Here is a 14,840-nt window from a genome sequence, read left to right as displayed (position 1 = left end):
CTAGGTAGAAGTGCACAGCATTTTTATGATCTGGACTCAGTAGTTGCTCAGTAGGAGGAGTGCCACTGTCACATTTATAAGAACAGCAGGTGGGATAGGAGATATTGTTGAGCCCATACTTAGGAAAAAACAGTCGCCCATTTTACCCATAAGGTAGATCTTTTTCATACTTAGAACTGATGAAATATAAACTTAAAGATGAAACCGACCATTAAATGGTACTGCTAATATTCAACTCAAAAAAATTTTTTATATCTGTGTTCAACTTAGTAGATGTTATGATATATATCCTTATATATCAATAAAGGATGTAGTCTGTCCTCAAGCATTTTACAGTCAGAAGTCAGCAACAAAAAGAAATCATTAAATCATTAACATACTATGATTTACTGACAGCATATATAGAATGCTTTGAGAATGCCTAGTGCACAGGAATTATTTTTACTTACAAATTTGATCCTCAGAATGAAAAATGAACAGATGTTTCATCATTCAGTAATTAAGGAGACACAATTCTATATCAGGAACTGGAGCAAATAGTAAACAAAAGTACCTGCCTCTCATGGAATTTACATTGTAATAGGGAGAAACAAGTATTGTGTGCTAGAGAAAGATAAAACAGGGTGAGGTGCTAGAGCATCTGCACTGGGGGAGGTGGTTGGTAGTGATTATATAGAATAATCTTGGCAGATTCCAGTTTTGTCACAGTTGTTAGGCATCTGAATTTCTTTCTATTTTTTGTAAACTGGTATTTTAAAAAATGTGATTATACAGTGCAAATGTATTAGGTTGGCCCAAAAGTTCATTCAGGTTTTTCCATACCATCTTACAGAAAAACCCAAACAAATTTTTTGGCCCACCTAACAATACTCTGATGGAGAAGGCAATGGCAAGCCACTCCAGTACTCTTGCCTAGAAAATCCCATGGACAGAGGAGCCTGGTGAGCTGCAGTCCATGGGGTCCCTACTAGTCGGACACGACTGAGTGACTTCACTTTCACACACTGGAGAAGGAAATGGGAACTCCGGTGTTCTTGCCTGGAGAATCCCAGGGACGGCGGAGCCTGGTGGGCTGCCGTCTGTGGGGTCGCACAGAGTCGGACACGACTGAAGTGACTTAGCAGCAGCAGCAGCAGCAACAACAGCAACAATACTCTGAAGATGAAATTAGCATTGCATATCAAATATGGAATTGAATTCATTATTTCTATAACACTGAACTACCAAGTGTTCATAATAATGCAAGAAAATACTTTTTGCTACATTAGAAAAAGAAATAAAACTCTATAGAGATTTTTATGTCAGTTATGTATACACAGTTTATTTAAAATTCATATTTTTCACCATTTATTATGCTGTATTTTCTCTTCCTCACAGTTCCTTTGGTAGTTCCTTTTGGTTTACTATGAGCTGATAGAAAAAGATGATAGATGATCATGAGCTGATAGAAAAAGATGATACATGAGCTGATAGAAAAAGATGTTTTAACATTTATAATAACAGTAACAAAAAACCAGCATTCTCATCACATAAATAAAGGACAGTTGAAGGCATAACATTAAAAACCTTTGTAAATGTACAGTAATTAACCAGACTTGGGGTTTATTCTTGCCTAATACACATCTAAATTATTTTGCGGCAGTTCTTACAAGTTTCTGTATATTAGTCTACCTAGAAAGCAAAACACTTATTTGTGGCCTAAGCCAGTGCTCTTTCACATAGATGGAGAAAGAAAGATGAATGATAGCTTGGAAGATATGTTTGATCGCACGACACATGAAGAATATGAGTCCTGTTTGGCGGAGAGCTTCCCCCAGGTAGCAGATGAAGAGAAGGAATTGTCAACTACTACAAAAAAACCAAACGGTAAGGCAATTTTCTTTCAGATTGTGGTTTTTTTCCATTACACTGAGTTTAGTAAAGTAAGTTATCAGTCTTATTAACGGAGGCCTACGGCAAGGAGATCCAACCAGTCCATTCTAAAGGAGATCAATCCTGGATGTTCATTGGAGGGACTGATGCTAAAGCTGAAACTGCAATACTTTGGCCACCTCATGTGACGAGTTGACTCACTGGAAAAGACTCTGATGCTGGGAAAGGTTGGGGGCGGGAGGAGAAGGGGACGACGGAGAATGAGATGGCTGGATGGCATCACCGACTCTGTGGACATGAGTTTGAGTGTACTCCGGGAGTTGGTGATGGACAGGGAGGCCTGGCATGCTGTAATTCATGGGGTCGCGGAGAGTCGGACACGATTGAGCGACTGAACTGAACTGAATGAGGTATCTTAACAATTAAAACTTGATGTTTATTGAATAAATTTTTTTTTCAGTTTTTTTTTTTTAAAGATAATTTCAGATTAATAGAAGAGTTACCAAAAATAGTTCAGAGGGTTATGCTTCAATGAAAAGAAGATATTTGAATGGCCAGTAAGCACATGAAAAGCTGGTCAGTGCTCTTGAACATCAGGGATGGTGACAATATTTCACACCCACAGAAATGGTTGGATAACATGTATCTCTAGCAACGGTGAAGAGCATTTGGAACTCTCACATTGCTGATGGAGTAGAAAATTGGTTATACTTTGGAAACCAGTTCAGCAGGGGGCTTTTTAAACAGCTTTATTGAGGTCAGTCAGTTTTTTGTAAAGTTAAGCATATACTTATACTTATACATATACTTATACTTAAGAAATAGAGGAAAACAACAGAATAGTTAAGCATATACTTATACTTATACTTATACATATACTTATACTTAAGAAATAGAGGAAAACAACAGAATAGGAAAAACAAGAGACCTCTTCAAGAAAATTAGAGATTCCAAGGGAACATTTCATGCAAAGATGGGCTCGATAAAGGACAGAAATGGTATGGACCTAACAGAAGCAGAAGATATTAAGAAGAGGTGGCAGGAATACACAGAAGAACTGTACAAAAAAGATCTTCACGACCAAGATAGTCACGATAATGTGATCACTGACCTAGAGCCAGACATCTTGGAATGTGAAGTCAAGTGGGCCTTAGAAAGCATCACTACGAACAAAGCTAGTGGAGGTGATGGAATTCCAGTTGAGCTATTTCAAGTCTTGAAAGATGATGCTGTGAAAGTGCTGCACTCAGTATGCCAGCAGATTTGGAAAACTCAGCAGTGGCCACAGGACTGGAAGAGGTCAGTCTTCATTCCAATCCCAAAGAAAGGCAATGCCAAAGAATGCTCAAACTACCGCACAATTGCACTCATCTCACACACTAGTAAAGTCATGCTCAAAATTCTCCAAGCCAGGCTTCAGCAGTATGTGAACCGTGAACTCCCAGATGTTCAAGCAGATTTTAGAAAAGGCAGAGGCACCAGAGATCAAATTGCCAACATCCGCTGGATCATGGAGAAAGCAAGAGAGTTTCAGAAAAACATCTATTTCTGCTTCATTGACTATGCCAAAGCGTTTGACTGTGTGGATCACAATAAACTGTGGAACATTCTGAAAGAGATGGGAATCCCAGACCACCTGACCTGCCTCTTGAGAAACCTGTATGCAGGTCAGGAAGCAACAGTTAGAACTGGACATGGAACAACAGACTGGTTCCAAATAGGAAAAGGTGTACGTCAAGGTTGTATATTGTCACCCTGCTTATTTAACTTATATGCAGAGTACATCATGAGGAACGCTGCGCTGGAAGAAGCACAAGCTGGAATCAAGATTGCTGGGAGAAATATCAATAACCTCAGATATGCAGATGACACTACCCTTATGGCAGAAAGTGAAGAGGAACTCAAAAGCCTCTTGATGAAAGTGAAAGAGGAGAGTGAAAAGGTTGGCTTGAAGCTCAACATTCAGAAAACAAAGATCATGGCATCTGGTCCCATCACTTCATGGGAAATAGATGGAAAAACAGTGGAAACAGTGTCAGACTTTGTTTTTTTGGTCTCCAAAATCACTGCAGATGCTGATTGCAGCCATGAAATTAAAAGACGCTTGCTCCTTGGAAGGAAAGTTATGACCAACCTTGATAATATATTAAAAAGCAGAGACATTACTTTGCCAACCAAGGTCCGTCTAGTCAAGGCAATGGTTTTTCCCGTGGTCATGTATGGATGTGAGAGTTGGACTGTGAAGAAAGCTGATCGCCGAAGAATCGATGCTTTTGAACTGTGGTGTTGGAGAAGACTCTTGAGAGTCCCTTATACTGCAAGGAGATCCAACCAGTCCATTCTAAAGGAGATCAATCCTGGATGTTCATTGGAAGGACTGATGCTAAAGCTGAAACTCCAATACTTTGGCCACCTCATGCGACGAGTTGACTCACTGGAAAAGTCTCTGATGCTGGGAAGGGTTGGGGGCGCGAGGAGAAGGGGACGACGGAGAATGAGATGGCTGGATGGCATCACCGACTCTGTGGACATGAGTTTGAGTGTACTCCGGGAGTTGGTGATGGACAGGGAGGCCTGGCGTGCTGTGATTCATGGGGTCGCGGAGAGTCGGACACGACTGAGCGACTGAACTGAACTGAACTGAAGCATATACCTGTGTTGTGACCTAGCAATTCCACTGCTTGGTATATACCCACAAAAAATGAAAACATGTTTATACTACTTCACAATGAAAAGGAGGTAACTACTAGACTCAGCAACATGGATTAGTCTCCAGAATTTGTTGAGCTAGACAAATGCAAAAGATGGAGAAGACTATATGGTATATCATCTCATTGATAGGAAGTTCTAAAACAGACATAACTAAGCTACAGTGATAGAAATTAAATGAGTGACTGTAGGGGAGGGAAGAAACATAAGAGAATGTTCTTGTGTGTGAGAGACAACAGAATAGGTAACTTGCATAGACATGTTCACTATCTTGATTTGGGTAGCAGTTACACTGGAATATACACTAGTCAAAATTCATCTTAGTGCACTTAAAATCAGTATATGTAAATTATGCCTCAATAAAGTAGATGGTTTTAAAGTCTTCAGTGGCTTCCCAGTGCACTTAAAATTCAAACTCCTTCTCTTGGCTCCCAAGGCCCATCATGGTCTGGTATCTGCCCACCCAACATCTAACCCTGCCCCCGTCTTTTTCAACACTTTCCTTTTTTGGCAAATTAATCACATTGTCTTCTTTTTATGTCATATAATATACCAAACTTTTTGCCCTTGAGGACCTTTACCTAGAACATTCACCATTTGTACTCTTGTCATGACTGACTTCTCTTTAATCATCAGTTATTACCTGAGATATTCAGGTAGCCTTAGCTGTCTGCTTGCTTAATGTCTGTTTCCCTCACTGCAGTGTAAATTCCATGAGGATAGGAGACCTGGCCTCTCCTGTTCTACATTAGCACAGTACTCAATAAATTTTCATAATTAGAACAGATGATAGCTATTTGAGTCTAGACAACTTGAAATTCAGGTCCATGGGCTTTCATTCTTATTCTGTCACCAGTTTCCTAATAAAATTTTTAAATCTTTTTATTTCCTATTTATCAACTACCTTAAAGTCACATTATAAAAATCAACAGTACTAATAAGTGTACAGATTAAAACCTATCTTGTTACTGTCATTTGGTGCCAAATGATAACAGACATCTGAGTAGTTCTTTTAAAGTCTAAAATACTTTTGTGGTTATGATTTTTATCTCTTCAGTAATTCTGAGGTGAGATAATCAGCACTCTCTCCTTATTAGGCAGACGAAAAAGAAAGGAAATAGTTCATTACAGAGAACTTAAACTAATTGCCTAGGGCCTAGAGTATGAAATCCAATAAAAATAGATGTTTTGGAGTATGTCTTTTTTTTTCCCCAAAAAAAAAAACCAAATTACTTTTAAGTAAGTTCTACATTAAGTTTGTGGTATGCTTGTTTTGTTTATAGCTCCTGGTGATAAACAAGATAAAGTCAAACAGAAAGCATTTGTGGAGCCATATTTTAAAGGTGATGAAAGGTATGTTGGCCTTGGTTAATACCAGCAATATGATTGGAAGTACAACAGAACTATCTTTGTCAGAGCATCTCTGAACCGTGAAAATTGCTGCTGCTACTGCTGCTGCTAAGTCTCTTCAGTCGTGTCTGACTCTGTGTGACCCTATAGACGGCAGCCCACCAGGCTCCCCCATCCCTGGGATTCTCCAGGCAAGAACACTGGAGTGGTTGCCATTTCCTTCTCCAATGCATGAAAGTGAAAAGTGAAAGTGAAGTCGCTCACTCATGTCTGACTCTTTGAGACCCCATGGACTATAGCCTACCAGGCTCCTCCGTCCATGGGATTTTCCAAGCAAGAGTACTGGAGTGGGGTGCCATTGCCTTCTCTGGTGAAAATTGCTACTTTGGTTAAAATAGAATGCATATCATTTACCTTCCGACCATAACAAAAATGGAACTTGGGTATAAAAAATGACAAATTTTTTAAATAAGTTTTTTTTTTTTTACCATCACATTCTTTTTTGGATGGTGGTGAGTTATTTTTTCTGCTTTATTATAGCATACTTTATTCTTATCCTATTTTATTGTGAACTTTATTTGAACTTCAGGAATTTGTTGAATACTGTAATTTGGGCTTCCCTGGTGACTCAGCTAGTAAAGAATCCGCCTGCAATGTGGGAGACCTGGGTTCGGTTCCTGGTTGGGAAGATCCCCTGGAGAAGGGAATGTCCACCCACTCCAGAATTCTGGCCTGGAGAATTCCATGGACTGTGTATAGTCCATGGGGTTGCAAAGAGTCGGACACGACTAAGTGACTTTCACTCACTAACTAGGTGGCAAACCTTAGGTTTGTGCTTCAGAGTTATTTTAGGAGAATTTTTTAATCTTAAAAAAAATTTAAACAGAAACAGATGAGATTCTGAGCAAAGGACATGACTAAATTCTGTATAAACTTAGAGTCCAGAAACTGTTTGGAAGAAAATATAGTCGTAGCAATATTGTTTTCTCTCTTCTTTCTTAGTCTTCCTTTTTAAGTTCACTGTGGATCCATAATTGAGAGTTGTTGGATTTAAGCACAGTAAGGACCTAGAATCTTACACTTTTTGAAATAGAGCATTTAAAGGTTTCCTTTGAAGAACAGCACTGCCGACTATCAAAATACCTTAAAAGAGTAGATGTGGTACCCACATGTCATTTTAAAATATCAGGTTTTTTGGATCAGACTGTTTAAATTCACTGGGGTTGTTTCTGTTATAAACAAATTATGATGTTACATAAGTCTTCGCTTACTTATAAGTTTGGAGTTTTCTATATTGGGCTTCTTAAAGCAGGATACAAGTATATTAATAAAGATTCCTGATTGCTTTTTCTGACCAAAGTACTGCATACCTCATTAATCCATAATACCTCAGTAGCTTTGACCCTTCCTAGGTTTCCAGAGGTTCACAGTAGGATCTGATCCATTTAAAGTGAAAGTGTTAGTCACTCAGTCCAACTCTTTGCAACTCCATGGACTGTAGCCCACGAGGTTCCTCTGTCCATGGAATTCTCCATGGCAATAATATTGGAGTGGGTAGCCATTCCCTTCTCTGGGGACTCTTTCAGACCCCAGGGATCAAACCTGGGTACCCTGCACTACAGGCAGATTGTTTACCATCTGAGCCACCCAAGCACAAATGATAGTGGTGCCTAATATTTTGAAGAATTTAAAGTGGACAGAAGCAACAAAAGAAATTGTTAGAGAAAATAGCAAATTACATGCAGACAAATGAATCTGTTCTTTGGGGAGAAGCAGGTTAGCCCTGATACATGGTTTCATAGTACTAGAAACTGAGTTAACAGAGGCAGTAGTCTCTCTCAGTTATGTTATTGAATACCAGTTACTGAGTGTAATAATACAACATTCCTTTTTAATTAGGTTTTTTATATTTTACCATACAACCTAATAACTAATTTCAGCCAGCCAGAGGCAAAAATAGGAAGTAATAGTTATCTTTTTCAGTTAGAGAAAAGTATCTGTAAAATACCTGATATGTAGTAGGCACTTAATATTTTAGTGAAGAGAGAATGAAGAAATGCTTTTGTCTCTCACATACTGAGGAAGCATTTCAAATAAAATGAATGAATGGGGATTATTTTTCCTCTGGATGCTCACGTTTGCTAATTTAAAATGTTAACCAAAGGTCTCCATAGTAACAGATAAATTTATTTTTTCCCCAGAGAGACTGAATTACAAAATTTCCCTCATATTGAGGTGGTTCGGAAAAAAGAAGAGAGAAGAAAATTGCTTGGACACACATGTAAGGAATGTGAAATTGTAAGTAGAAATGTAAGCACTGTCATTTGGGGTTTTTTTGAAGTTATGATTTCATGTGCATGATTTAAAAATCATAGATATAAACCATATTTGTATCTAGAAACAAGTTTGAGCCAAGAATAACAGAATAAGTACATAGGGTATACAGACTGGCTGGGACCTGAGAGAGAGAAACGGATGAAAAGGAAAGCCCTCCATTTCTCTTCAGTTCAGTTCAGTTCAGTTCAGTCGCTCAGTCGTGTCCGACTCTCCGCGACCCCATGAATCACAGCACGCCAGGCCTCCCTGTCCATCACTAGATTCTCTTTAAGTGAATGTAGAGCCTCAGTACTAGTTCTTACTTCCAGCTTGAGACATTTATGCCATTTGTTTTTTCTATATTTATTTGTATTTCTTTTAATTTTTTCCCTTTGTGTTATAGTGGAGACTTTAATGTATATACTGTTAGGGAAAATTTCAATATTTCAGTCAGACACTTTGCTGTAATATTTTTTACTTAAACACCAGCACTCTTAGGAAATGAGGTATACTCATACTTGTTTTTTTCTAAATAACCAGTACAACCATAAGCTCTTTTTTTTTTTCTGATAAGCATTTTCCTTTCTAAAAATACAATGAACAGATTCTACTCCATCCTTAGAACCCACCTGCATTTCCCTTTTTTACTTTGGGTGTCTTGGACTAGGTGGGTATCTTGAAGTAGATTATACTAATTGTCCTCTTACTGGAGAGTCCTAGGCAGGTTCTCTGTTTTTCCAAAACTTGCTGTTTTTGTTTCTTCTCTTGCTGTCCTTTAGCTGTTGGATACTTGTTTCCAGCAATGTATTTATTTCCCCCTTAAATTTTCTTTTTAAAAACTATAGCGAGAAAATCCCATGGACAGAGGAGCCTAGCGGGCTGCAGTCCGTAGGATCACACACAGTCACGCATGACTGAAGTGATTTTGTGTGCATGCACACACATACACGCACACACAAGCACATTAAAGTTATGTGTGAATAGGTTACAGTGCAGGTAAGCATTTGGTGAGTCAAATGCTCTCATAAACTAACAGAGTGTAAATTGAGATCACTAATTTGGAAAGCAGTTTGGAGATAACAGGCAAGTATATCTTGAGTATCAATGTATCATGAGTTTTCATAATATAAATTGAATATATCATGATTTCTTAACTAAGGAATGTGATCTGTACTAACTGAACCTCCAGTTTTTAGTTATAACTGAACTAAAATTACCAATTAGAAAAAAACTCTTTCACTGGAAACTCTTAATTTACTTTCCTTCTCAGAAATCATTTTTTTGTGCTATTATCCAGTCTCTGAAAACATTGTTTCATGCATTTTATTCCTTTCTTTTTTTTTAGTTTTTTAAGATAGAGGGTAAATCTGTTCCCTGTTATTCCTTCATGACCAGGAGTGAAAGTGCCAGTCACATGTATCTAAATACTGTCTGTCTGCTTACAGTTCTGAAATATTGCCTATTTCATATTCCATGTGAAATATTCAGTGAACATGCAATACACATGTAGCTGTGTAATAGTCACCTCAAATTTCACATCATAAAGCGAGCATACACTTTCTAACTCCAGTTCTCAGACTTTACCTCTGAGCATTCTATGTGTCCATTCTCCTAGTTGTTTAAACCAGAGATCTTTTAGGTATCTTCTTTCATCTCTTATATCTCAGTAATGGATCTATCAGCAAGTCCTATTGATTGTATCTTTAACACAGTAATAAATAGTCTCTTCTTCCAAATGATCTTCTTAGAATAAAAGTTAAATCATGTCAGTCTTCTACCCAGAGCCCTTAAATGTTGTCTTCTCTACAAAATGAAATCAAAGCCCTTATCAAGGACAGCAAACTCGCACCCCACTTCCTCTCTGACTTCATCTAGCACTCTCCCACCTGTTCGCTGCGTTACAGCCACCCTCACCTCCTGTTGTTTTGTCTGTGTGAAAGAAAAATGTATTAAAAACCCTCACTTCAAAAAAAAATTCTGATCCTAGTCTGCCACTTTCAATAGGTGATACCTTTGGTAAAATATCACTTTGATTTTCAGTTCCTCAAGAGTAAAATAGAATTAGCTGGATTGTGTGATCCAGTCATCTGTGTTTTATCAAACTTTACACCATTGCTTTGTTTTCTTTGGATCTAGAGCTTGAAGATCTGTATAGTTTTCACATATAAGTTTTATCTTTCTTTGCATGAAGTTTAGGTTCTTTATGGTCACCGTTGCAAAAAATAATATGCCTTTGATCCTAATTAAAGATCTAGTTTAAAAGGGCAAAGTCATGAAGCCTACAGCCTTCAAAGCTAAACTTTTATTTTTAAAAATTGTAGTGAAAAGAAAATTACTTCAAAACACACACTATATCCAAATAACAGTTGAGAAATGTGCTGTTCAGAGCACAGGCCTTGGCTTTTTTGTTACTGGTCTGAGAAAAATTAATTGTATGTATGTAAATCAACTATACCACTGAGCACACTCACTGTAAAGTTCAGCTGGCTTTTTTTTTTTAGTTGTAATACTGTTGATGAAGGAAACAGTATGTTGCCTTACACTGTGATACAAGCCCTCTTCTTTGTGGAGCAAACATTTCACAGATCACTAATTATTATCAGTGATTTTTAGGTAGTAATTTACTGGTAGATGGTATAACTTACTAATATTATCCATAAGAATTCATTTTCCTTAGCATGCTGAATAGTAGTTTGTTTAGCTTCTGGTTTTTAACCAGTAACACTCCATTTATTATTCCTCAGTGGAAAACCTAACCAGTTTTATTATCAGTATTATGCAGATTTTCCAGCAGAAGAAAGAGAAAAGAAGTTGGCTTCCTGCTCAAGACACCGATTTCGCTACATTCCACCCAACACACCAGAGAATTTCTGGGAAGTTGGTTTTCCTTCTACTCAAACTTGTATGGAGAGAGGTGAGAGTATAGCTTATGACATTTTGGAACTTTTAAAAAAAAATACTGTGTATAATATATATACCCAAGTCTAAACATTAAACTTTTTCTTCATGGTTCTCTACCTTCTGCTGTAAGTTGAGAGCCAGTTTTGTGGCACAAATACAGTTTCCTAAAGATAAAAGGCTTACGTTTAACTCTTCAAATAACTTCATTGGAATCATTGTTTACAAGCATGTTGATGAATTGTGTATGTGTTTCCCTGCTTTTTTTATCATTCAAATTTCAGAAAGTAATTTCTCTTCTGTCTAGTCATCGAAATGGCTTTTATTTATTTATTTTTTTAAGATTGTAACTTTATTTTATTTTTACTGGAGGCTAATTATTTTACAATATTATATTGGTTGGTTTTGCCATACATTGACATGAATCAGCCCTGGGTGTACCTGAGTTCCCCCTCCTGAACCCCCCTCCCACCTCCCTCCTCCCTTTATCTTCCCTCAAAGTAACTTTACAAAAGTTGCCAAAGTTACATTGTTGAAAAGCATCTTTTTTTTTAAGAGGCTGCTGTGAATTTAGATGTTAAAACTTTACTTATCAAGAATGCTAGTTATTTATAAACCATATTTGAGTAAAAACAACTTGTTTGGGAAACTGTTAACATACAACTCACTCCTTCAAATACAGCACTTACATTTAATAGAACTGAAGAACATATGCAGCTTTAAAGCTGCAGATTTTTTAGCCATAAGAAGCTTTTGCAAAAGATGCAAAGTCTATTACAGCTGTTACCATACTTCCACTTTCCCTATTAGCAGGTCCTCTTTGACATGATGTCTCTGCTTGCTCATCAGATAGAATTAGTCTGGATAGAGCCTGTGTTTATACCCCTGATATGGTCTCAGGATATGGCAGACACAAACCTCCCTGAAAACTACATCATGGAGGAGACACCCTTGGGAGAATCAAATAGTCTGAAGAGTATAGGGACCATTTCATCTTATCTAATAGCTACTGAAAAAAAGTCTTCTTGATTAGCACCGAAATTTGTCCTAATAATCGAAAGATCATGTTTAACACTTGTCCCCATTTGCACCCAATGGGAGGAAGAATAGGAAAGTGCTTAAGAGCCCCAGTTCTAGAGTCAGATTTTGGCAGAGTCCCCACTCACTTCCTTCCCAGCTCTAGGAACTTGAGCAAGTTACTGGACTTCCCTGGGTCTCCATAAGCTCAGCTGTGAAATAGGCGTAGTGGAAGCTACTGCAGAGGACTGTGAGTTATCCCAGACAATGTTGTATACAGCATACTTGATAAATGTCTGCTGTTATTTTTAGTACAAAAACCATGTGAACTTAAAAGGCATGACAGACAGACGTTGACTGGATATATATGTTGCAAATATAGTCTTCTAAATTTGTGATTTATTTTTAAGGTTATATTAAAGAAGACCTTGATCCTTGTCCTCGTCCAAAAAGACGGCAGCCTTACAATGCAATGTTTTCTCCAAAAGGCAAAGAGCAGAAGACATAAATGTTGAACCAAAAACAGAAGAGAGGACAGTTCTCTTTTTAGTTATTTATAGTTAAAGTTGGTGTTAAACATTGATTTTTTTTTTGATCTTCTGTAAACTGGTTTATAAATCATTTTTCTATTGAAAGTGTTTTTAAATGACATTTACTCATCACACAGACAACTATTTAAAAATGTGGATAAGTTTATGTTGTATTTTCTTGCTTTTGCACCTTGAAAATAACAAGGTGCTTTTATTTTGCACTCTAAATTAAGAGTTTATTACTTTATTTGGTAATACCTAATTACAATTTTGAAAATACAGTTGTTGTAGTCTGATTTGTTCCCTCTCTTTTTACTCCATCTTCCCTTGCTATTCACATTCAGCAGTGACTTCATGTTAACGTTACAGATTTTTATTCTCCTATGTAAATTATTCTAATGCCCAACTTTCAAGTCTTTTTAAAAATGCTAAATACTCCTTTAACTTTACAGCTTCTTTCGTTCATTAACTTGAAGTACTATTCTGTTGGAGAAGGAAATGGCAACTCACTCCAGTATTCTTGCCTGGAGAATCCCATGGACAGAAGAACCTGGTGGGCTACAGTTTATAGGGTTGCAGAGTCAGACACGACTAAAGAAATATAGCATGCATGCACACACTATTCTGTAGTGAATTCCTTTCAAAGTGACTACAGATAATTTTTCTTTCCTTTGCCATGTATTACAGATTAACATCCTCTGATCATAATATTCTAGCCTCATCTTCCTCATTAATCAGGGTTTTCACGTGAATTAAATGACATCAGTTTTATGTTTTCACAGGATAAGAAATCACTTATGTTTAGTATCTACTTATATGTTAGACCCTCTTTGTACATTGTTTGGCTCTGAATGTGATCTTAGTTCTTTTTTTAAACAGCTCTATCATAGCTTCTATTCAGCACTTCTCCTCCCTTCCCAGACTGTTTATCCTGTGTTTGATTTTTGTTTTCTGCTGGCAGTCAACTAATCTCTCCCAATAATAGCCATTCACTGGTCACCCCTGTATGCCAGGAACTGTGCTACACTCTTCACATAGTTTTTTCTTTTAATATTAAAATAATGTTGTGAATTTATGAATCAATACTAAACTGTAAAAAAAAAATCGACCCTAAAATCAGATTAAATAACAAGTGACTAGTTTTTTTTCTTATGCTGAAAAGTTTGAAGATCAGTGATCCAAAGCTGGTCAGTACCCTCATGGTGGACCCGGATTTCTTCTAGCTTTCTGCTCTTTCATACTTTATATGTGGCCTCTATCCTTTTACTAGTTATGCCACTTCTAGCATCATGTCCATGTTCTAGTCAGGTAGAAGAGAAAAGGAAAAAAGCACACATCATTTGTTTTTGTCCCTCTAAAAAGTTTTCCAGAAGGCCCTTCCCAGTGACTCGGCTACTTCTAATAACAGGTGAAGTTAGAGCTCTGGGTTGCCTGATTCAAGAATCAGCTTGTTTAGTATAGTGCTTCTGACAGGCGGGAGTCAGAAACACCCGAATTGGAACAGGGCACCACAGGATGAGCAGTTAGAGCTGTATATGTCTAGTGATTTGTTTTTTAAAAGGTAACATAAGCAGGGACAATAGGAGATTGTCTACCTGATAGTGGCAGCATTTTTCATTTTTCCTGAGTTACCCTGTGAGATTGGGTAAGCTGAGGTTTCTTATCCACCGTTGATCAGCTCTACCTTTAAATGAAGTAATAGACACTTTTTAAAAACACTCGTCACATACATTTAAATGGAAAAGTAAAAAAAAAAAATGGAGAAGTGCAGTTTGGTATTTAATATGTATGAAAAGACTGTCTTCATTTGTAAAGCATCATAGATGTTAAACAGTATTTTCATACAAACGTATCAGTCACTGTTTGTATGTTACATAGTTTCAAGTTGCCTGTGAGCTTTTCAAAGTTGAAGACCTGTGATTTAAAAGTTTGAAAACATGCAAAACCTCTATGTTAGCACTTAACATTAGATTAACACCTTTCCTGCCTTTGACAGCCATTCTGATTAAACCATCTGAAACCTAAGGTTGTCAGAGGTAGCAGTCTAAATGAGTTAATCATGGTACCCAGATACATACAGAAGATAATAACGTGCTATCTAGAGAAAAGAACAAGTGAAACAGAAGAATATTCCTAACACCTTTCATG

General features: G+C 37.3%; 1 protein-coding gene across 4 annotated transcripts in view; it reads left to right on the top strand.

Annotated features, from left to right (window-relative positions):
* RBBP8 (RB binding protein 8, endonuclease) overlaps window positions 1-12,973 on the top strand; it is an 80,946-nt gene extending 67,973 nt beyond the window's left edge. For all 4 annotated transcript variants that reach the window (XM_055417105.2, XM_055417104.2, XM_055417102.2 and 1 more), the window contains 5 exons: window positions 1,723-1,866; window positions 5,865-5,934; window positions 8,133-8,229; window positions 11,020-11,161; window positions 12,573-12,973. In XM_055417105.2, the coding sequence (XP_055273080.2) occupies window positions 1,723-1,866; window positions 5,865-5,934; window positions 8,133-8,229; window positions 11,020-11,161; window positions 12,573-12,670 (551 nt within the window). In that variant the 3' untranslated portion in view covers window positions 12,671-12,973. The remainder of the gene's footprint in view (window positions 1-1,722; window positions 1,867-5,864; window positions 5,935-8,132; window positions 8,230-11,019; window positions 11,162-12,572) is intronic.
* Window positions 12,974-14,840: the final 1,867 nt, after the last annotated feature.

The sequence above is a fragment of the Moschus berezovskii genome, chromosome 28 (genome assembly GCF_049115385.1).
Source record: "Moschus berezovskii isolate FMDL1 chromosome 28, NW_MosBer_1.0, whole genome shotgun sequence".
In the NCBI taxonomy this organism is placed as follows: Eukaryota; Metazoa; Chordata; class Mammalia; order Artiodactyla; family Moschidae; genus Moschus; species Moschus berezovskii.
The sequence above is the reverse complement of the archived record's forward strand: the minus strand, read 5'-3'. Positions and strand labels throughout refer to the sequence as shown.